Raw genomic sequence first — 23,456 nt, 5'->3', positions numbered from 1 at the left:
CGATTAGGTTATATCCTTGCTGTTATTTTCATTATTATTAATGTATTTCTTACTCATGTAGATTCTGCTTTTATACTTAATACAGTAAAAAGCTGAATAAAGATATTTTTAAAAATCCAATAAATGCTGCTTGTATTGCAGTTAAATAATGATAATGTAAGACTGCGTCATTTAGAACATTTTTTATTCAGCGTAAGCTTATTCATATTCAAAGAAATGCACTAATAATAAAGGTCCAATGCATCATTAATGCCTAAAAGTGTTTCTCTACTGAATGATGATTCAGAGATCTGAAGCTTATTTGAATATCTGCGATCTTCATCTGTAGCTGAAAACATATAAATGTTTATGACACAGAAGATCGACTATTAACATATTTTATGCATCACAACTCAATTTTAGGATGCTGTGATGGCTTTTCATATGTTCCCCAAAAACTTTCCACCTTTCGTTTTGTCATTCCCCTACGACACACTGCACTTCTTTAAAATTCAGATTCAACCAGTGGGAAGCATGGCAATTCCTGGTGTTACAAAGAATGTTAGGTCTGTGAGAAATCACAGGCAGCAACACAACCAAAACCATCACTAATCTGTGGCTGCTAGGTTCAAATAGCAGCTGGTTTTAGGTGGCTGTAGCCAATGTGCTATGAGAATAATGACAGATTTACTTTTTGGCCAGTGTGATGAGTGTGAGGTTTTATAACAATGTTTTGTTTTAAACTGTCCCTTTAATTCAAGGTAAATTGGAGTAGTGGAGAGGGATATGTGATCTCCTCCTGGTTCTGCCCGATGTCGTGTGACCTGGTTGCCATTGGAACTGGGGACCCAGAGCAAGTCCTCTTGAAACTCAAGTGCCAGCTTTCACACCTGGACACAAAGAAAGCAGCTGCTTTGCTCTGGGCAGGCTTACTGTCCCAGAAAGAGAGACAAGGAAATAGCAGCTGCTGTGGACAGCAGAGCAAAAGGTTGTTCTCTGTTAGCCACCAGGCAGAATTCTGGTGGAGCTCATTCTCTGGTCGGAGTGATGAGACCTGTGGAGATTTAAGGACATTGGAAGATTTGCCCAGGCGTGGCTGGCAGAGGGCGTCATTAGAATGGGCCTTGCTGCTAGAAGTCAGTTCAGGAATTCTCAGAAGACTGAGGGAAATGACTTTTGACAGAGACTGGGAATTACAACTCAACAAAACAGGGAGAAGCAAGCCTGTTGGAAGCTGGGTATAACTTTGGAATACTCCTGTAAAATCTGCAATTCTGCAGAGAGTACAATGTATAAAAACAGTGTGGGGTTTTGGTTGTGTTCGGAAGTTATTGGGTGGGGGAGAAATATCTTTTCGTCACTTTCTAACTAATGTCTAGTTGTCTTTGATTTCAGTTTGTTTTTTACAGTAAAAGCCTTAAAATGTGAAATTTTGTCATATGATCCTTGGAATCGGTCACTGGGAATTCAAATCCCTTTTTAAAAGTATTGGTGCCTATGGGCATCATAACACTACCTACTCAACAAATATTAATATAAGCTTAGACATGGGTGTACAGGGCATAATTTCAAAATTTGCAGATGAGGAAACTTGAAAGTAATGCGAAGTGTTAGGAGGATAAACTTCAGGAGGACATTGGCAGGCGGGTAGCGTTCAAGTAGCGGATGAAATTCAATGCAGCGAAGTGGGAAGTGATTCATTTTGGTAGGAAGAATGCGGAGAGACAATATAAAACAAAGGATGCAATTCTGAATGGGGTGTAGAAGCAGAAGGATCTGGGGGGGGTGCATGTGCACAAATTACTGAAGATGACAGGGCAGGTTGAGAAATCGTTTAATAAAGCATACAGGATCCTTTATAAACAGGGGCACAGTGTACAAAAGCAAGTTATGATGAAGCTGCATGAAACACTAGTTCGGCCTCAATTGCAGTACTGTGTCCAATTCTGGGAGCCGTACTTTAGGAAGGTTGTGAAGCCATTAGAGTACAGAAAAGATTTTTATTTCTAGATTTTTTTTTACACTGAGTTCAAATTCTCCAACTGCGAAAGTGGGTTTTTAAGTCAAATTCACCGGGTTATTTAATTTAGGCCTTTGAATTATTAACCCCGTAACATAACCATTACACTGCTGTACCTCATGGGGGTGAAAGATTTAATTCAAGTCAGTTGAGTGGAGGAACAGGAGAGAATGTGGAGATTATTGCAAAATCAAACCATGGGATTATGAAGCAGAATGCTGAGATTCAATGCATTCTGGTTCAGTCAGGGCTGAGGAGACAAATGGAGCTGGATCTAGAGACGCATAGGCAGCTGGCAGGAGTCAATATGCACAGATCAAACATGATTTCATAAATGGTGGAGCAGGCTCAAGGGGCTGAATAGCCTCCGCATGATCTTATGTTCCCATTTGTCCTTGCCATCATTAACCCGAAGGAAATTTCAACACATCCATCACTTGCCACACTATTTGACCACCTGTCTGTCATCAGTCAGTTATAGTGGTAGAGAGATAGACTTGAATTTCATCACATGGGGAAGTTCGATGATAAATGAGAGGGGACCAAGTATGGAGCCTTTGCACACAGAGGTAGTGAGCAAACAGACTATTAGAAGGTGCAGCAGTTGCATTCAGTTTGGAACCAGGACATGATAGACACATTCAAAGGCTTCAGAACATATTTCCAATCTGAACTGCATTGCTGTGTAACATTGAGACAATGTTGAGAGTTATGTGAAAGCAAGTAACTGGGAACTTCTGTAAAGGTCATGAGAACAACATGATTTAATTTTAGTTTACCTATACATTAAACATCACCGAGGAATGCCTGGGATTTTTAAAACCCTGGAGTGTAGAGTCCCATGTATCAGCCCCAGCCACTGAGAAAAAAACAAAACAATGCTTTTCCTGCTCGAGGCAGAATTTGCAGGGACAAAAAAAAATGATTGAGAGATTATACAGGCATTGTAATTGTCAAACTAAATGTGCATAGAACCAAAGAAATGAGGGGTGATATGATCCTTCCCTTAGTCTCTTTCAAAATCTGAGGCAGTCAGGGCTCATTGACATCTGATTATCTCCCTTCTGGCTTCAATGAAAGTCATTCTGAACAGTCAATAAGCCAGCAAAGGTCAAACATCAATCGTTTCTGGCTTCTGGGTATGCTTATTCTGGACGAAGGCAATGTTTTAATCAGCCGATACTGATAATTCAATGAATTGTACCATCCTTGAGTCATAAATTCTTAAAAGTAGCTGAATCTCTCTTTTATGAGGTAGGGATTCATCAACCTATGACCTACCCCAAAACCTGACAATATCCAGACTTAGCCGAGGCTGAAGCCTGAAGATTTGGAAAGAGAGTCTAAAATGTCCATCCAAATTTCGGTCTATAATATAATGATGGGACTTTAGTTAATTCTGTGGAATATTAACCAAAGCCAATCATGATACAAAATTGTGAGGTCTATCTGGATGAGAATTCAGTTGAAATTTCTTTAGAGAAAGCCATTGCTATTATTGACCTCTGACAACATCCAAAGCAATAATCTGCTTATTTTTCATCCATGCACAAGGTATAGGCATCACTTGCAAAGCCAGCACATATTACCCATTCCCAATTGCCCTTCAGAAGATGGTGAGCTACTTTTTGACAAATCAGTGGATTACTAGGCACTTCAGAGGAGTGTTAACCACATTGGTGTGGGTCTAGAATCAGATATAGGCCAGAGTGGGTAAGGATGGCAGACTTCCTTCACTAAAGCGCTTTCGTGAACCAGGTGGCATTCTTCTTGCCCAAGCAACAATGGAGTTGTGGTTTTGTAAGGTGTGGAGATGATCTGAAGATTTAAATAACTCAAAAATGTTTTCACATGAACCAATTTCGAAGCTAAGTTGGCCACTGCTTTAGGAAGAGCAACATGTCTTAAGCTGGCTTCAGTACTCAACACTCAGTTTAAATCTTGCTCTTTTTCGTGAGATGCTTAAAAGAGCTTTCTTTCAGCAGTCGTACAGAGATGCACCTTAGAAGGCAATGAAATCATTCAACACCTAAAATATACCTAAAAAGGCTGTTTGTCAGAAGTTGAACACTGGCACTGACTGGGTGAGTTATCTGGGAGTCCTTCAACTAACTATAAAAACAATTCTAGTCAATAGATTTCAACAGAAGCACTTCACGTGAAAAGTAATAATTTGCTCCAAAACTGAGAGTCAAATGCTGATGACTCCAGAATCTTGATCTGTCTGCAGCCTTTGACATGGTTGACCATACCATCCTTCTCCTCGCCTTCTTATCCATCTACTCGTAGCCAGAGAATCACTAGCAATGGCTCCTCTTCCCATTCCTGTGCTGTTACCTCTGGACTCACCCAAGGATCTATCCACGGCCTCCTCCTATTTCTCATCACCAAGCTGCCCCTCAGTGACATAATCCAAAAACACAGTGTAAGTTTTCATGCACACCCAACAACCACCATCCCTGTCTCACCACATCTCTCACTCCTTTGCCATTGTTAAATTATTAGACTGCTTGCCTGACATCCAGTATTGGATAGGCAGAAATTTCCTCCAATTAAATATTGGGAAGACTGAAACCATGGTCTTTGGTCCCCACCACAAATTCCATTCCCTAGTTACCTATCTCTGGCAACTGTTGAGGCAAACCAGTCTGCTTATTACATTGGCATCATATTTGACCGAGAAGAATCTCTAGCAGCATATCTGCACCATCTCTAAGACTACCCATTTCCATGTTTGTAACATCGCCCAACTCTGCCCCTACCTCTGCTCACCTGCCGCTGAAACCCTCATCGATGCCTTTGTTAACTTTAGACTTCACTACGCCAACATTCGGTCTCTCACATTCTACCCTCCATAAATTTGAGGTCACCCAAAGCTCTGCTGCCCCTGTCCTAACTTGCACCAAGTCCTGTTCATCCATTATTCCTGTGCACACCGACTCTTAGTTACCAGCTCCCAGTTAAGCAACACCTCAATTTTAAAATTCTCATCCTTGACTTGAAAGCCCTCCATGGCCTCACCCATTGCTATCTCACAATGCTCCATGATCTAAGCACACTTCTAAGTCTGGCCTCTTGAGCATCCTGGTTTTTACTTGCTCCACCATCAGTAGCCATGACTTCTGCTTTGTAGATTCTAAGCTCTGCAAGTTTCTCTGTAAACCTCTCTTCCCTTCATAAAGACAGTCCTTAAGACTGTCTCTGAACAATGTTTTGGCCATCCACCTTACTATCTCATGTGGCTCAATGTCAAATTTTGCTTTATAACATGCCTGCAAAGGGATGTTTATTGCATTAAAAATGCTATACTAACACAAGTTGCTGTTGTTGGTGCAATACTTCTACAAAAATGATGAAATAGCTTTCTCAGAAAACTTTAAGCTTCAGAAGTAACTTTTCAATATGATTATAAATTTGGTAAAACATGAAAAATCTCTGATATATAGTTATATTTTGTATTTACAAAACAGAAATATGTGAATTTTAAGACTTGTTGGTCAAGGGTGAACACTAATATATTCACCTCCTGTGGTGCTGTGCTCTGGAGAATACAGTTTATTATCTTCAATAAGCTAAAACAGCTACAATTTAAAATATGTGCAATAATAATCTCTCTAAGGAATGGTATAATTGTTTCCTGCACCTTCTTTAATGACTGCTCCAACTTTTCTTTTGTCTTGGTCTTGGGTGTGCTGTATTTCACTCCTTCATCTCTATCAAGTCTGAAAAGAAGCTCTGATTGGAATGAATAATAAAATATTATTAGAAGCCCCTTTGAAACAAAACAGTTATTTTGCAAAAAAAAAGGATGATCCTCTATTCAAAATAATTAGCGTCATTTTCTCATTATCTTTTTTGGTTAGTAAAAGTACCTGGCAATAATGCCATTGGCTTAGAAAAATACGTGAAAATTCCAGTTGTGCCTTTAAGGGGAAAGGAAAGGAAATATATACAGGAAAAAATCATCATTAACTGAAAGGAATAAAATGATGAGCTGTTTTAATGAAATGCATTAATATACAATGCAGTCAATGTATAGAGGTACAGATACTGTTACAAGTGTCTAAAATTCCTTCAGATCAATACCATTGTAAACCAGAAGCAAATCCTGCCTCACAAAAATAGTCCTGTGCTGCACGGTAGCTTTACGTGAGTGCACAATAGTGTTACTATTTTTATAAGCAAAATATTGCAAAAGAGAAAATACATCGGTCAGTGGATCAGGAATCTAAGAATCTGAGAACCAGAGGCAACATTTTTTTAAAGCAATGAATTGTTAGAATTTGGAATACACTGTTTGAGAGGGTGGTGGAAAAAGGGATTGGATAGATACTTGAAGGAGAAAATAATTACAGGGCTATGGAGCAAAGTCCGAGGAGTGGGGCCAACTGGACTATTCTTCAAAAGAGCCAGTGCAGACTCAACGGTCCAAAAGGCCTCCTTCTGTGCCATAACATTCTATGATTCTACAAACCAAGCGTTACTATTATTGAAATAGTTTTTCACTAATTAATACAGGACAAGGTCATGTGCTATTAACAAGTGTTTCATCACCTTTCTGTCACTTTACATTTAATGATTGTATTCCCTACTGGGGACTGAATTAGTTATTGGCCAGGGAGCAGGCAGTGATTATATGAGGTTATCTTGCCCACTAAAGACTGCCAAGGACATTGCGGGCAGGGGACAGGTCAGGAAACGATAGAGGAAAATGCCCTGGCCATCTCACCCCCCTCTTCCCCTTCGTTACAGGAAGGTTGTTCTAATGCTGAGAGTTGCCAGGGTTGTCCTATTTAGGCCCAGGCAAGAATGAACCAACATCGCGGGCAATTTCATTATCAGGCTTACCCCAGGTCCTACAATTCACCAAGTTCTTTGATTTTGACAATCAAAATACCATACTTTCAACATGAAAAGACCCTATAACTAGCAACACTTCAAAGGTTCAGAAAACTTTGAATTTTTGCTCCAAAACATCCTGCCGATTAAATATGTAACACAGAAACATGAAAAACTTTAATTATATTAATACTTTCAAACTATTCACTTTAATATATGTTTCAAAGGCCACCATACCTGAAATGAACAGACAGACAATATTATCAGGGCATTAGGAGTGATAAAAGGATTCAAAATTATGTACACAGAAATAAGTTGAATACAAGCAAGGTAATTTGTGCAAGATAATTAAAGATATTCATCCAATTTGGGACTCTTAACTCAATTTTCTTTTAAACTCATTCACAGGACATGGGTATAACTGAGAAGGCCAGCATTTAATGCCCATTCCTAATTGCCTTCGAGCGAAGATGGTCTCATCATAAAATGCTGCTATAGATTTCAAAAAGTAATACATTTTATTTTTAAGATGTTATTGGTAATGATGATCTGGGAAAAAGTTCCTATGCTTTACTATCCTTCTAGATCAATGATATTATACACATAACATTTAAAATGAATGTATTTCAGATAAGGATGATGGAGGACAACAACACAAAAGCTTAATGTACTGTACAATTAACCCAAAATAATTGTTGATTCGTGGAAAATGTTGTAATCTTTATATTGTTCTGTCTGCCATAGGCAATGATCCAAATCAGACAGGTCACACCAGGAAGGTTCCAGGCCACTTGTCATTTTGTATATCAGGTGCTATTGCTGCTCACATGCCATCTCTATTCAGTTTATTTCAATTCACAAAGACTGCACCAGCACACTCACCAATCAAAATAAAAAGTGGAATATTTTTTCACTATTGAATATTATAGGCAGCTGATAAACAATGTGATCTTCAATACCCTCAGCCAGGCTTTGTGACAGGAACATGTTCATTGTGTTGTGAGAGGCTGAAATGGGACCTACTTAGCTGAAAATGCTTGTGCCTTCCATATCCTGCACACCCATTGAACCCTGGGCCTCATTAAATGCTTGGGAAGTGTGTTAGTGAAGGCTGGACTCCACCTGAACAGTTGTCCAGACACACAATACCATATATACTAGGAATACAGGGGATACAGCCTCCCTTCAAGTTGGATCTGCAGTTTCAGTGAATTATTTTCATGGCAGTTTTTGGAGAAAGGAACTTGCTGAGCATAATGTAAAGTCTCAAACCCACCATCCCACCCTCCCTATTATCTGTGCCTGTGTCCCCAAGAAGCTGTCACTGCATAATGTTTAGACAGAAGTAATGGCCACTTTCTGGCTACCTTTATCCGTTTGCAGGCTTTAGAAGAGAAGAATAAAAGAGAGCATGCCAGACATATGCAGTTGGACCCTAGGAGATCAATTAGGACCTATCCGTACACTGCCAGCCATGTTTACAGGGCCAGACAATCATATCTGTGTGTTAGAAGAAACCTGTATGCAGAGACTATCGTTCCCCAGAGAGACCATGACTGAACCTTGTACATTTCTGCAGTCGGCCCATAAGCCTCTTCAATGACAGGGACAGCTCTGGCACTGACTGTCAATACGCTTGCTGTCTTAAAATCTGTTGTAAATCATTTTTTGCAGTTTGAAGTTGTCTAGAAGATAATGTCAGTCTAAGAAATGGACAGGGACATGTAAATGGTTCCCCTCTCCTTTTTCAAAGCATTCCCCTTTCCTCAAAGTCCTTTTGACCTGTGTCCTTGCTACTAACCCACTATCTCCAATTGCCCTTCCCACTCCAAAGGACTTGAATGTGCTGTTGCCTTCCAAATCAGTGCTCACCTATGCTGAAATTCTTTATTCGTATCTAGCTAATTAGATTTCTGTTCCTGCCACAGCACCAAAACACTCAAAACCAAAGTAACAACTGACATTCTCTATGACTGCAATCACAATGCATTATCCCTCCCCAACCTCTCTGCAGTCTTTGACATCCTCCTCCAAAACCTCTCTTCTATTGCTCAGCTCAGTGGGACTGCTCTCCCTTGGCTTCCACTCTAACTAAATCAACTGTAGGCTTGCTCCTTCCCTTTTAGCCCCACACAACCTCACCCCTCGAACTTTATCTTTATCCATCTCCAGCCTTTATACATTCGTCACCCCCCACCCTGCCCCAATACACCCCTCACTGCACCACTGATGGCTGCTGCCTGGGTACCCTGGAACCCCCTTCCTTAACTTGTCCAATTCCCTCCTTGGCCAAGCTTTAGCTCACCCCCTTCTAATAGTTCCTTCTGTTACTCAGCATCCCTTTTTTTATTCTGCCTCTGAGAAGCAATTTGGGTTGTTGTTCCATGTTATAGGTGCCACACAAATACAAGTTATCATTGTTTTCATTAGGTTGTTCCCCATTTTTGAGGAGAGTAATGAAACTGAGTGAAGCAACTGAGGCTTGCTGCAATTGTTTGCTTGCATACACCTGCTGTCTGTAAATTGCGCAACTTATCAATTTGCACTGGGTCTCACTGAAATGTTTCTCAATCCAGCTACTAAACAATTAGAAAAGCACAAGTGAGGGATATTTGAAAGACACAATATTCAGGTTAGATCATATGGAAGTCCTAATGAAAGTGCAATGGAGGTTAAAAGAGAAATTAGAAAGGCTATAAGAAAATATTTAAAAGATATATAAAAATAAATGGCAAGGGGTTTATAAGCATATAAAAATAAAATAAGTTATTCAAGACAGTTAGACATAACCATAGAAAAAAAATTGGCTTTGGAAAAAAACAAACAGAACTCAAAAGTTGATCATTTATGAGGTTGCTATGGCATGCACTCTATGTTGAAGAAAGTCAAAGAGCAGGCAGCAAAGGCTCTGATCACAATTCTTCGTCCCTCATAGATACACAAATAGTGCCAGAGGAACAGAAGGTAGCTAATTATACCACTGTTCAAGAAAGGAGAGAAGAATAGATCAATTCCTTGTCAACCAGTTAGGCGAATATCATTTGTAGGCAAAATCTTTTAACCTATAATTTGTAATTAAATTAGTGAGCATTTCCAGATGCATGTGATTATCGAGAGCAGTCAGCACAGAGTTTGAATAATAAGTCACATTTATCAACTGTAATAGAGCTTTTCTCAGATGACTGATTGTATACATAAGGAGAATGCGAATATATGGCTATGTGAATTAGGAGCAGGAGTAGGCTACTCAGCCCCTCGAGCCTGCTTGGCCATTCAATAAGATCACGGCTGGTCTAATTTCAACCTCAACTCCACATTCCCACCTACCCCAATAAACTTTCATCCCCTTGCTTATCAAGAATCTATCTGGCTCTGCTTTAAAATATTCAAAGACCCCGCTTCCACCGCCTTTTGCGGAAGAGTTCCATAGATGCACGAAAAAATTCTCTGATCAAAAAAATTTCTCCTCATCTCTGTCCCAAATGGACGATCCCTTATTTTTAAACAGTGACCCCTAGTTCTAGATTCTCCAACAAAAGGAAACATCCTCTCCACATCGACCCTGTCAAAACCCACAAGGATCTTATATGCTTCAATCAAGTCACCTCTTACTCTTCTAAACTCCAGCAGATACAAGCCTAGCTTGTCCAACCTTTCCTCATTAGACAACCCTCCCATTCCAGGTATTGGTCCAGTAAACCTTGTCTGAACTTCATGATTACTTTGAATTTTTCCAAGTGCCCTGGTATAACGTCTTTAATAATAGCTTCTAACATGTTACCTATAACAGATGTTAAGCTAGCTGGCCTGTAGCTTCCTGCTTTCTGTCTCCCTCACTTTTTGATTAAAGGAATTACATTTGCGATTTTCCAATCTAATGGAACCTTCCCAAATCTAGGGAATTTTGGAAAATTAAAACCAATGCATCAACTATCTCAGCAACTACTTCTTTTAAGATCCTAGGATGAAGCCCATCAGGACCCAGGGACTTGTCAGCTTGCAGCTCCAACAATTTGTTCAGTGCCACTTCCCTAATGATTGTAATTTTCTTGAGTTCCTCCTTCCCTTACATTTCCTGATTTACAGCTATTTCTGGGATGTTAATTGTATCCTCCATAGTGAAGACTGATCGTGCTATGCCCCCTGCCTTCCTGAATATTTAAATGGGGCGGGGTGATGACATCATCCCGCGTCGGCGAGCGAGCCCCGCCCCCAGCTCGTCGAAGGAAAAATTCTGCCCATAGCAAAGCAATTTTTGTTTTTGTTTCAGATTTCCAGCATCCGCAGTATTTTGCTTTTATACTTTCCTACCTACCTTTGTGTCTGCAAATCTGCAAATTTAGCTACTATGGCTTCACTACCCTCATCTAAGTCATTCATGTAAATCGTAAAAAGTTGAGGCCCCAGTACAGACCACTATGGGGCTCCACTCATCACATTCTGCTAATCAGAAAAAGACCCATTTATGCATACTCTCTGCTTTCTGCTAGCCAGCCAATCTTCTATCCATGCTAATATGTTACCCCCTATACCATGCTCTTTTACTTTCCGTAATAATCTTTGATGTGGCACCTTATCAAATGCCTTCCGGAATTCCAAGTGCAGTATTATCTACAGGCTCCCCTCTATCCACTGCGCATGTTGCTCCTTCAGAAAACTCCAATAAACTAGTTAAACATGATTTTTGTTTCACAAAACCATGCTGACTCTTCCCAATTGCCTTGAGCTGTTCTAAGTACCCAGCTATAACCTCCTTAATGATCGATTCTAATAACTTCCCCACAACATACGTTAGCTGGCCTATAGTTTTCTATTTTCTGCCTCCCTCCCTTCTTGAATAGAGGGGTTATATTTGCTACTTTCCAATCTGATGGAACCTTTCCAGAATCAAGCGAATTTTGGAAAATTAACACCAGTGCATCGACAACCTCAGTAGCCACCTCTTTTAAGATTCTAGTATGTAGTCCATTCGGTCTGAGTCCCAGAGACTTGCCAGCCGCAGCTCCATCAATTTTCTCAGGACCATTCCCCTAGTGATTTTGATTTTACCAAGTTCCTTTCTCCCGTTCACCTCCTGATTTGCAGCTACTACTGGAATGTTTTTTGTATCCTCTATAGTGAACACAGAAGCAAAATATTTGTTCATTTCTTCTGCCATTTCCTTATTATCTATTATTAACACCCCACCGTCACTCCCTAGAGGACTAACACTTAGTTAGCTTCCTCTTTTCCTTTTTAAATACCTGTAGGAACTCTTGCTATCCATTTTGGCATTTCTGGCCAGCTATCCCTCATGTTCTAATTTCTTTCCCCTGATTAACCTTTTAGCCATTCTCTGCCATTCTTCATATTCTGTCCAATCATCTGTCCTGCTACTCATCTTTGCAGAGTTGTATACATTTTCCTTAAGTTAATGCTCTCATAATTGCCCCAATTCAAGTTTAAAATGCTAGTCTTCAGCCCACTCTTCTCTCCCTCAAACTGAATGTCAAGTTCAATTATATTTTAATCGCTACTACGTAAAGATGCCTTCGCTTTAAGGTCATTAATTAATCCTATCTCATTGCACAATACCAGGTCTAGTATAGCCCGCTCTCTGTTTGGATCCAGAGCATGTTGTTCTAAACAGCCATCCTGAAAATATTCTATGAGCTCCTCATCTAGGCTACCTTTGCCCATCTGATTTTTCCAAACTATATTAGATTAAAATCTCCTATGATTATCACTGTACCTTTCTGACAAGCTCCCATAATTTCTTCCTTTATACTCTGTCCTACCGCATGGGCATTGTTAGGGGTCCTGTACCCCACTCCCACAAGCGTGGGTACTGTTAGGGGGCCTGTACCCCACTCCCACAAACCACTTCTTGCTTTTATCATTTCTCATCTCTACCCAAACCGCTTCGACATCCTGGTTTCCTGAACTTAGGTCAACTTTCTCTATTGTGCTAATACCAACCATCATTAACTAAGAGCCACCCCTCCATCTTTTCCTAGCTTCCTAACTTTCCTAAATGTCATGTACCCTCCAATATTCAGGTCCCAATCAATATCATCCAGCAGCCACGTCTCTAATGGCTATCAGATCGTACGTACTTATTTTTATTTCTGCCATCAGTTCATCTGTTTTGTTTCGAATGCTATGTGCATTCAGAAACAGAGCCTTTGGTTTAATTCTTTTATTATTTCTGTCACCTCTAATATTATCTGCTTATTTGCTCTTAGATCAGAATTTTCTGCTCAGTGTGCAGGGGCAGGCTCCGCATGTCGGCATGTAAAATGACACGCAGTGAAGTCGGGCGTACGTCCCGACTTCACCTCACGTCATTCAGATCGCATTGGAGTCGGCTGCGCACCCGCCGAACTGTCAAAGGCCTATTGAGGCCATTTAAGTATCAATTAAACTAATTAACAGAGCTGCCCGTCCAATCTTAAGGTTGGCGGGCAGGCGAAGAGCCCAGGCGGCCTTCACATTTATCATTAAACCTTATCAACTGGCAGGATGAGGTTTCATGAAGGTTTTTAAAGTTTAATAAAAATTTTTAATAAAATTCATAGACATGTCCCAGCTTGTGTGACACTGTCACTTGAGGGGACATGTCTTAAAAATTTTTTTCTTCTTTATTAAAATTTTTAACCATCGAATTAATCTCGCTGAGGCAGCTCTGTACCTCAGGGAGATTTCTGTGCTCAATTGCACACATGCACCAAAGAACACAGACCCCAACTCAGCCTACTCGCCCCGCCCGCATAGCAGGAAGCGCTCAGCACGCCACGCTGGGTGGGCCTTAATTGGCCCGCCCACATAAAATGGCCATGTGCAGTCAATCAAGGGAGGTGATCAGCTGCGCGCCCGCCCGCCCGTGCCCACTCCCACTCCCACTCAGCCCCCCCGAACGGGGAGAAAATTCTCCCCTTAGATTTGTACTCTCTATCCCTTCCTGTCATGGTCTCTTTATAATTTCCCATTTTAGTACCTTTCCTCCCTGCCTGTCTCTGCTCATTGATTTACCACATCTTCCCAAATTTTATCCCTTGCCCCCACTATTTAGTTTAAAATCCTCTCTACTTCCCTAGATATGCTGCACGATTCAGGTGTAGACTATTCCAACGCTACAGATCCCACTTTCCCCAGTACTGGTGCCAGTGCCCCACCAACCGGAATACATTTCTGTCACCAGTCTTTGAGTCACGCTTTCATTTCTCTAATCTTATCTGCCCCATGCCAATTTGCATGTGGTTCAGGTAAGAATACAGAGATGATCACCTTTAAGGTTCTGTTTCTTCACTTGGTACCTAACTCCTCATAACAACTGTGCAGAAACTCTTTCATTGTACTGCCAATGCCGTTGGTGCTACATGGACTATGACAACTGAATCCTCCCCCTCCCACACCAAGTTCCTCTCCAGCCCTGAGCAGATGTCCCAAACCCTGGCACGGGTGGCAACACAGATTTCTGGACTCGCTCTTGTTGCAGAGAACAGTGTCAATCCTCCTCACTATGGTGTCCCCTACCACCACTATATTCCTTTTTGCTTTCCCAACTTGAATGACTTCCTATACCATGGAGATATGGTCAGTCAGCTCATCCACCCTGAAGCTCCCACTCTCATCCAAACAAGCTGAAAAAACCTCAAATGTGTTGGACAATTGCAAAAGCTGAGGCTCCTGCACTCCTGCCCTCTAGATCCCCTAACCTGCCTCACTCATAGTCACACCCTCCAGTCCCTGCCCACTGACCAAATCAGAAGACCCCATCCTAAGCTGTGGGATAGCCTCCTGGTACCAAGTGTCAGGTAACACTCCCCCACCTGATGTGTCTCATTGAGCTGAAGGCCGAGCTGCAGACACTGACTCTGAGCCAAAACTCCTGAAGTCGCAAACACTTACTGCAGATGTGTTTGCCCTGGATCACACTAGCATCCAGGAGTACCCACATGCTGCAGCTATGACACATCATCTGTCCTGCCATCCATAATGTGTTTTAATTAACTGCTTAATTATATTATTCAATTAGTTATTTTCCTTTTTAATATAATATATTAACCTTACCACCAGTTCCTGTATTATTTTAAACTTTAAGGATAGAATAGACCTTAACCACTTACCTGACAGTCACCAGATATTCAGAATCTAATAGGTGGAGGGTGTACAGTTTTTCAGAAGATGTTCAATAAAGGTTCTTCTACAAAGTTTGCTAAAAAAATTTGAACGTATTGCAAAAGAGGAAATAAAGGTGCATAGATTGAATGCTGGTTGACAGACAGGAAAGGAAAAAGGTTCATACCAATGAACCCTCCTCAAGGAATGGAAGTGGCAAACTCCAGAAGCCTGATCCACTTTGTATTAAGCTCAAAATAAAAAATTGCTGACTAGGCCAAAGGAGAGAATTTGGCAAACACTAAGAAGGACTATTAAAAACTTCCAGAAGACATAGTGGAATGAGCAGACAAGTGCAACTAAACACCAACAAAACTGTGATAATGCCTTTGTGGTCTTGAGGTGCAGTGGGTGGTGTCCCTGCCTCTGAGTGAGAACCTCGAGGTTCAAATCTCACTCCAGGACTTGATGACCATGGAAGGTGTGTTCATAATGTGGCCAAACAGATTGATCATCAACCTGAAAATCCTTCCAATACACCTATGGTAGGCAGTAGGAGTGGTGGAGTCTCCTGATCAGCCAGGAGCATGTGGTAGCTGCAGTGCAGCAGCCTCCCCGCGTTAAAAGACTCCATGCGCAGGTTCTTGCCATGTGCTGTACTCCATGGCAAGCATGTTCCTTGCTTCGCGAGACTACCAGAGGAAGATGAATGCCATTGGATAGAAAAAGAAACAATGGAAAGCACACCCCCAAAGATTAATGCATATGAAGAATGGTGATTCCTTGAAAGCGAAAGTGCACGGAGGTGAAGCGTTAAAAAGTTAATAGTATTTCAGATTTACAAATAGTAACACAATATAAAAAGTCAGGATTCCACCACAATGGTAGTACTTTGTTCAGTGTTAGACGTCCTATTATACATTAGGTATGTAGCCATAGAGAACGTGCAGCCGAGATTCACCAGGATTATGCCAGGGAATGAAACTAATAGGGCACAATGTCGAAGGGCAGCAGGCAGTTCTCCTGGCATATCCCTCAACCAATAATGCAAAAACAGTTTATCTGGTCATTTATCTCATCACTGTTTGTGGGACATTGCTGTGCCCAAAAATAGCTACTGTGCTACTCCTACATGACCACAGCTATGGTACTTCGAAATGATTTCACGGGCTGTGAAGCACTTTGGGATATTATGAAGATTTGAAAGGTGATATAGAGCTCAAAAGTTTTATCTTTCTCTGTTTACTTCCCAGACATGCACACGTAGATATCTGAGTAGATGAGAACATACACTTTGAAACATGGGAACAAATAAGACAAAGAGTAAAATAAAAGTTTTGAAAATCCCTGTATTCTCATTGCGTGCCTAGATTCTCCCCAGTGCAGAGTAATTTTGAAGGCATGCAAACGAGTATGTGGGCTCTTTGCCGATTGCACTCCCTCTTTGAACAGAAAGGGCTTCCACTTTATATTTATGATTACAGAATCATGCACATAAATGCTTGCAACCCTGACATATGCCACCAGTCATTTATTTATTAAGGAGCCAGAAACACTGGATGTATGGCTACTGAGAGGTCAAGGCTATCTTTTGAAGGTATGGTTTTTTGTTTATTGAGAAGCCCAAGGGAAAGATGTGAAGAATAATGTAATGAAGTGCATTCAATGACTATGCTTCACCAGAGCAGGTATTCGGCATTCTTAAACAAAGATTGAGATGACTGGGTAAATCAGAATCGCAGAGGTACAGATCTGCAAAGGTGCCTACCATTACAATTGTCCGCTTCACAGCTTCAACTTGAAAAGGGATTTGCTGTTGATCAAGTTGAAGCTAAGCTTGATGAATCAATGGCAGAAGAGGGCTGAACTGATAAGTAAAACAAGCTGGATGATTAACAGTGTTAACAGTGTGCAAAAGAAGGCTTTAGTAAACAACTTTGTCCCTTGATTCATTCACATTTTCTATGAAAAGACCCTACCTACCACATTACACTTTTGTTAAGGTCATCCTGAGCTCTAAAATTGGACATTTATTCAACCTCCTCTGTGACTGTCCACAGGAAACTCCATTTCAGAGAGAAGCTGGAAATACTCAGCAGGTCAGGCAGCATCTGTGGGAAGAAAAACAAGAATTAACATTTCAGGTCTGATTTTTTGTCATCTGATGAAAGGTCATCAACTAAAACATTTAACTTTGTTTCTTCTCTCCAGAAGTTGCCTGACCTGTGGCATATTTCCTGATTTTTCTGCTTGCAATTCAGATTTCCAGCATCTGCAGTATTTCACTTTCCTTCTAGAGAGAGTGATATATTCCCTTGATGTAACCTAGCCAATGTGGTTTCTTTTTGAATGAATGTGCAGTTGATCCCACTTAGTCCAAGATGCTGTATTTCTCCCACTCATTACCCAGGGAGCACCAGCTCTCTCCCCTCCCCATATTATCGTTCACCTTTCAATTCTATCCTCAAAACTGGAAAGGTCCAAGCATGGGAAATGATGCAACACTGAAAAAGATTATAGAGCAAGCATAGGGCAAGACCACAGAGAGGTCTGTAGATGAGGATGCAAATTTTTAATTTTCACTATAAAATCTTTCAACATTATAAGTTGTTTGTTTGGTAGCTCTCTTACCTCTGAGTAGAAATTCCAAGTCCCAGACCAGGACATAACTTAAGCTGACATTTCAGGCAATACCGAGGGAGAGTAGCACTGTCACAGGTGCAGATGTTTAGATGAAACATTAAACCAAGGCCGCATTTGCATTTTCTGATGATTTAAGCTGATACTAAAAGTCTCACAAACCTAATCAAAGAAAATCAGGGTTTTCTTCCAGGCTCCTGACTAATAATTAGCCCCGATAATCACTGCTGGAAATGCACACATGGATATCAGGTGAGGAGAGCCTCAGGCCTGGCTATAGTCTCATCACTGATCGATTTGCTTATCCATATCCACTGCCTATACTAATGTGTGACAAATGGTCACTAGAGCAATCTATTGGAGGGTAACTGGCAGTGGTGAAATCTTAATCCAACATGAATCAATGTTTAGAAAGAATGTGGTCAGAGGAGAAAGTTGATGAAAAAAAGAACATTGGGCTTTTGCCAACAATAAACAGTTTAAAAATTAAGTTGCAAGAGTATGTAGGTTGGACAGCAGTTTGAGGCCAAGGAGAGCCACATTGGCCATACAACCGTAGTGTCGGTGATAAGTGACCCTGCTTTGCACCAATGCTAATTTGATGAAGTGTTAATCTGGAGTTAGGTACGTACCCCTGATTGGTTCATTCAGGAAGATCCTCTTCACTTCACTTTGCAGGTAAAGCCCTGACTCCGGATTTACAACACACCTTTCACAGTAGGCACTAACGTTACAATTATAATCTCAAAGAGGCTCAAGTTTGCTGGATAGGTTTACCAAAACGCTATTACACTGACCTCATGCCAGTTACAGAGTTTTCATCAATTGCAATTGGGCTCTTTGACAATATAATTTTGTAATTACAAACTTATATCAGGAAAGCACATCATATCAAGAACTCAAGGTTTGAGTTCTTCTATAGATCAGGAGCTGTTTTGTTACACAAGGCTCACAATAACAGTGTAAGAAATAAGTTTCACTGTATTAGACACTTGCATCAAATGCATTAGGGATTCATAATCCTAGTCTGGATCAATTAGTGGACAGTGGCAAGAAACAACAAAACTCTCATCATTGGCTCACCAATGGTAAACGTACACCACAGTTTAGCATTGCATCGTCTCAATGTGCTTTTTTTCTTTGTAATTTGTAATAACTCAAAGTAACTCACTGGAGTAATAAATTTTATATGGACTTATACGTAAAAATATTCAGTGACACGATAACTTAATAAATAGTGACAACTTTCATTTTGCAGCTGTAGACACTGGCTAAGATAAAACCAATAGCAAACAGGTTTGTAGTTTGCCTCTGAAAATCCCATTAATGCTGACAACTGATTAACTTGACAAAGGAGCCATTCATTACTGTCCTAAAGCATTAAGTTCACAACAGCTGCACTAGCACAGTACCTGTTGCAAATTAGCTGCCGAAAACTTTCAATTTTGCTAAAAATAGACAAAAGCAAATCAGGAATCTGGCATATAAGAGTGTCTATGTGGAGTAGGTGTGACAGAAGATCATCCTGCCATCCCACAGATCAAAACAGCTAGCTGTCTAGCAAATAGTATCTTTGTTCTTGCATTTGTTACCTCACCTTGTTCTATCAAGCTACGACTTGCATTCAGTTACTGGCTACAGTCCTGGAACATTGTAAAACATCTTTAAAGATACAATAGCAACAACAGTAAAAAACTGTTTTTATACTCCATAAATGGAGAACACGGAGGGAGGGTTTGTGGGGTGGGGGGGTGAAGGCAATAGCACAAAACCATCCTTTGCTTCATGTTCCTTAAAATGTTAATTGGCAATAGGGCAAGGGAAGATGATTGCGGCTGTTGGAGGCCAATCATCTCAGCGCCCAGGATGTCACTGCAGGAGTTCCTCAGGGTAGTGTCCCAGGCCCAACCAACTTCAGCTGCTTCATCAATGACCTTCCTTCCATCATAAGGTCAGAAGCAAGGATGTTTGCTGATGATTGCAGTGTTCAGTGGCAATCGCAACTCTTCTGATACTGAAATAGTCCATGCCCACAGGCAGCAAGACCTGGACACACTTGGACTAATAAGTGGCAGGTCACATTCACGTCACACAAGTGCCAAGAAATGACCATCTCCAACAAGAGAGAATCTTCTAACCACTCTTCCTTGACATTATCCAGCATTACACCCACCACTATCAACATTCTAGGGATCACGACTGATCAGAAGCTAAACTGGACCAACCATATAACTACTGTTAGATAATGAGTATCTCAGAGGTTGTTTCCCCTGGCTGAGGATTCTAGGACAAGGAGGCACAATGTCAGGATAAGGGATCAATCATTTAGGACTGAGATGCAGAAAGCATTGTGAATCTTTGGAATCTCCTACCTCCATTACTGAATATATTTAAGGCTGATCCAGAAGGACTTATGTTTTCTCAGGTAATCAAGGGATACGAGGAGCAGATGGGAAAGTGGAATTGAAGCCCAAGATCAACCATGACCATATTGAATGGCAGATCAGGCTTGACGGGCCATATCGTCTTCTCCTGCTTTTATTTCTTATGCTCTTACATTATCATAAGAGGTCAGAAGCTGCGTATTTTGTGGTGAATGACACAACACTCAATTCCCCAAAACCTTTCCACAGTTTGCAAGGCATAAATCAAAAGTGTGACCAAGACTGGGAACTGAGTTTTCAAGGATAATTGACATTTAGGAAGGACAGGCAAAAAGGAAAAGGAGGTGGTGTTGCGCTGATAATAAGGGATGGGATCAGTATATTAGTAAGGGAGGATCTCAGATTGGAAGAACAAAAATGTGGAATTTGTTTGGGTGAAGCTAAGAAACAGCAAGGGGCAGCAAACATTGGTAGCAGTCGTTTACAGCCACCAAGCAGTAGCAGTGTGGGGCATGGTATTAATCAGGAGATTGGAGAAGCATGTAGCATGGGTAATACAGTGATCATGGGTGACTTCAATCTGCATATAGACTGGGTAAACCCAATGAGCACTAATGCTGTGGAGGATGAGTTTCTGGCGTGTTTTAGGGATGGTTTTCTAGAGCAGTCTGTTGAGGAACCAACTAGAGAACAAGCTATTTTAGATCTACTATTATGTAATGAAAAAGGGTTAATTAATAATCTTGCTGTAAAAGAACATTTAGGAATGAGTGACTATAATATGATAGCATTTTATATTATGTTTGAAAGTGAAGTAGCTCAGTCTGAAGCAAGAATGTTAAATTTGAACAAAGGATATTATGAAGGTATGAGGGACAAATTGGCTGAGGTGGATTGGGAAAATACATTAAAAGATATGACAGTACACAGGCAATCAATAGTCTTTAAAGAATTATTACATAGTTTACAGCAATTATACATTCCTTCAAAGCACAAAAACCCAAAAAGAAAAGTCGGTCAACCGTGGCTTTCAAAGGAAGTTAAGGATTGTATAAGATTAAAAGAAAAGGCCTATAAAGTTGCCAGAAATAGTGGTAAACCTGAGGATTGAGAGGATATTAGAATACAGCAAAGGAGGACCAAGAAACTGATAAAGGGAGAATAGAATATGAAAGCAAACTAGCAAAAAATATCAAAACGGACTGTAAAAGCTTCTATAGATATGTAAAAAGGAAGCGTTTGGTTAAGACAAATGTGGGTCCATTATAGGCAGAGTCGGGAGAATTTATAATGGGCAATAGAGAAATGGCAGAGAAGTTAAATGATTATTTTGTGTCTATCTTCACTAAGGAAGATACAAGAAATCTCCCAGAATTAGAGATCCAGGAACTAAAGAGAATGAGGAATTGAAGGAAATTAGTTTTAGTAAGAAGGTTGTGTTGGAAAAATTAATGTGTCTGAAGGTTGATAAGTCTCCGGGCCCTGATATTCTGCATCCCAGAGTGTTGAAAGAGGTTGCTATAGATTTAGTGGATGCATTGTGGTCACCTTCCAAAATTCTATAGATTCTGGAATGGTTCCTGCAGATTGGAAGGTAGCAAATGTCACCTCACTATTTAAGGGAGGGAGAAAGAAAACAGGGAACTACAGACCTGTTAGCCTTACATCAGTAGCAGGGAAAATGCTGGAATCTGTTATAAAGAATGTGATAAATGGTCATTTGGATAATAATAAATTGATTGGGTTTGGATTTATGAATGGGAAATCATGCTTGATGAACCTGTAGGAGTTTTTTTGAGGCTGTTACTATCAGAATTGATAAAGTGGAGTTAGTGGACATAGTATACTTGGATTGATAAAGTCCCCCACAGGAGGTTGATTAGCAAAATTAAAGCACATGGGGTAGGAGGTAATATACTAGCATGGATTAAGGATTGGCTAACAGGCAGAAAACAGAGAGTAAGAATAAACAAAAACAGAAAATGCTGGAAAAGCTCAGCAGGTCTAACAGCATGCATGGAGAGAAAGACAGAGTTAACGTTTCAAGTCCACATGACTCTTCTTCAGAGCTAAAGAGAAGTAGAAATAAACATATCATTCCCTCATTGGCAGGCTGTGGCCAGAGGGGTACCGCAGGGATCAGTACTCGGGCCTCAGCTATTCACAAATAAATCAATGATTTGGACATGGGGACCAAATGTAATATTTCCAAATTTGCAGATGACACAAAGCTAGGTGGGAATGTGTGCTGTGAGGAAGATGCAAAGTGGCTTCAAGAGGATTTTGATAGACTTAGTGAATGGGCAAGAGCATGGCAGATGGGATATAATGTGGAAAATTGTGAGGTTATCCACTTTGGTAGGAGGAACAGATGTGCAGAGTATTTCTTAAATGGTAAGAGATTAGAAAGTGTAGATGTATAAAGGAACCTGGGTGTCCTCGTCACTAAATCACTGAAGGCTAACATGCAGGTGCAGCAAGCAATTAGGAAGGCTAACAGTATGCAATTCTTTATTGCAAGAGGATTTGAGTACAGGAGTAGCGGAGTACTGCTTCAAATGTATAAAACTTTGGTTAGACTGCATCTGGAGTACCGTGTGCAGTTCTGGTCCTTTTACCTTCGGAAGGATACTATTGCCATAGAGGGAGAGCAACAAAGGTTCACCAGGCTACTTCGCGGATGTCAGGATTATCATATGAAGAGAGATTGGGGAAACTGGGACTTTATTTGCTAGAGTTTTGAAGAATGAGTGGTGACCTCGTTGAAATCTACAAAATACTTAAAAGGATAGACAGGGTAGATGTAGGTAAGATGTTTCTCCTGGTTGGGGAGTCTGGAACTGGAGGTACAATTTCAAAATAAGGGGGAAGCCACTTAGGACCAAGATGAGGAGAAATGTTTTTACTCAGAGGGTTGAGAATCTTTGGAATTCTGTACCTTCGAGGGCTGTGGAAGCTCAGTCATTGAGTATGTTTAACACAGAGATTGACAACAGATTTCTAAATACTAATGCGATAAAGGGATATGGGGATAGTGCGGGGAAAAGGCATTGAAGTGAATGACCAGCCATGGTTGGATTGAATGGCGGAGCAGGCTCGATAGGAACATTAGGAGGCTTTTCAGCCCGTGTTCTTTCTTATGTTCCTATGTGATGAAATATTTTCCATTTGCCTGGATTCGTGCAGCTCCAACAACACTCAAGTTCAACACAATCCAGGATAAAGCAGCTACTAAATGGGCACCACCTTAAACATTCACGCCTTACAAAATGAACTGCAGCAATTCACCAAACTCCTTCAGTGACACCTTCTGAACTACTGCCTAGAAGGACAAGGGCAGCAGAAGAACATCAACAATTGCAATTGCCCCTCCAAAGCACACAGCATCCTGACTTGGTTTCTTTATCAGCACTGGGTTAAAATCCTGAAACTCTCTCCTTTACAGTACCTTCACCACACAGTCTATATCAGTTGAAGAAGGTAACTCACCATCA

At 40.7% G+C, this 23,456-nt stretch overlaps 1 protein-coding gene across 1 annotated transcript in view; it reads right to left on the bottom strand.

Annotated features, from left to right (window-relative positions):
* Window positions 1-23,456, bottom strand: part of cntln (centlein, centrosomal protein) — a 391,318-nt gene that overhangs the window by 177,338 nt on the left and 190,524 nt on the right. The window contains exon 15 of the mRNA XM_041185504.1: window positions 5,643-5,734. Coding sequence (XP_041041438.1) covers window positions 5,643-5,734 — 92 coding nt within the window. The remainder of the gene's footprint in view (window positions 1-5,642; window positions 5,735-23,456) is intronic.

The sequence above is a fragment of the Carcharodon carcharias genome, chromosome 4 (genome assembly GCF_017639515.1).
Source record: "Carcharodon carcharias isolate sCarCar2 chromosome 4, sCarCar2.pri, whole genome shotgun sequence".
NCBI lineage: Eukaryota > Metazoa > Chordata > Chondrichthyes > Lamniformes > Lamnidae > Carcharodon > Carcharodon carcharias.
Note: the sequence above shows the minus strand (reverse complement) of the source record. Positions and strands in the feature narration are given on the sequence as shown.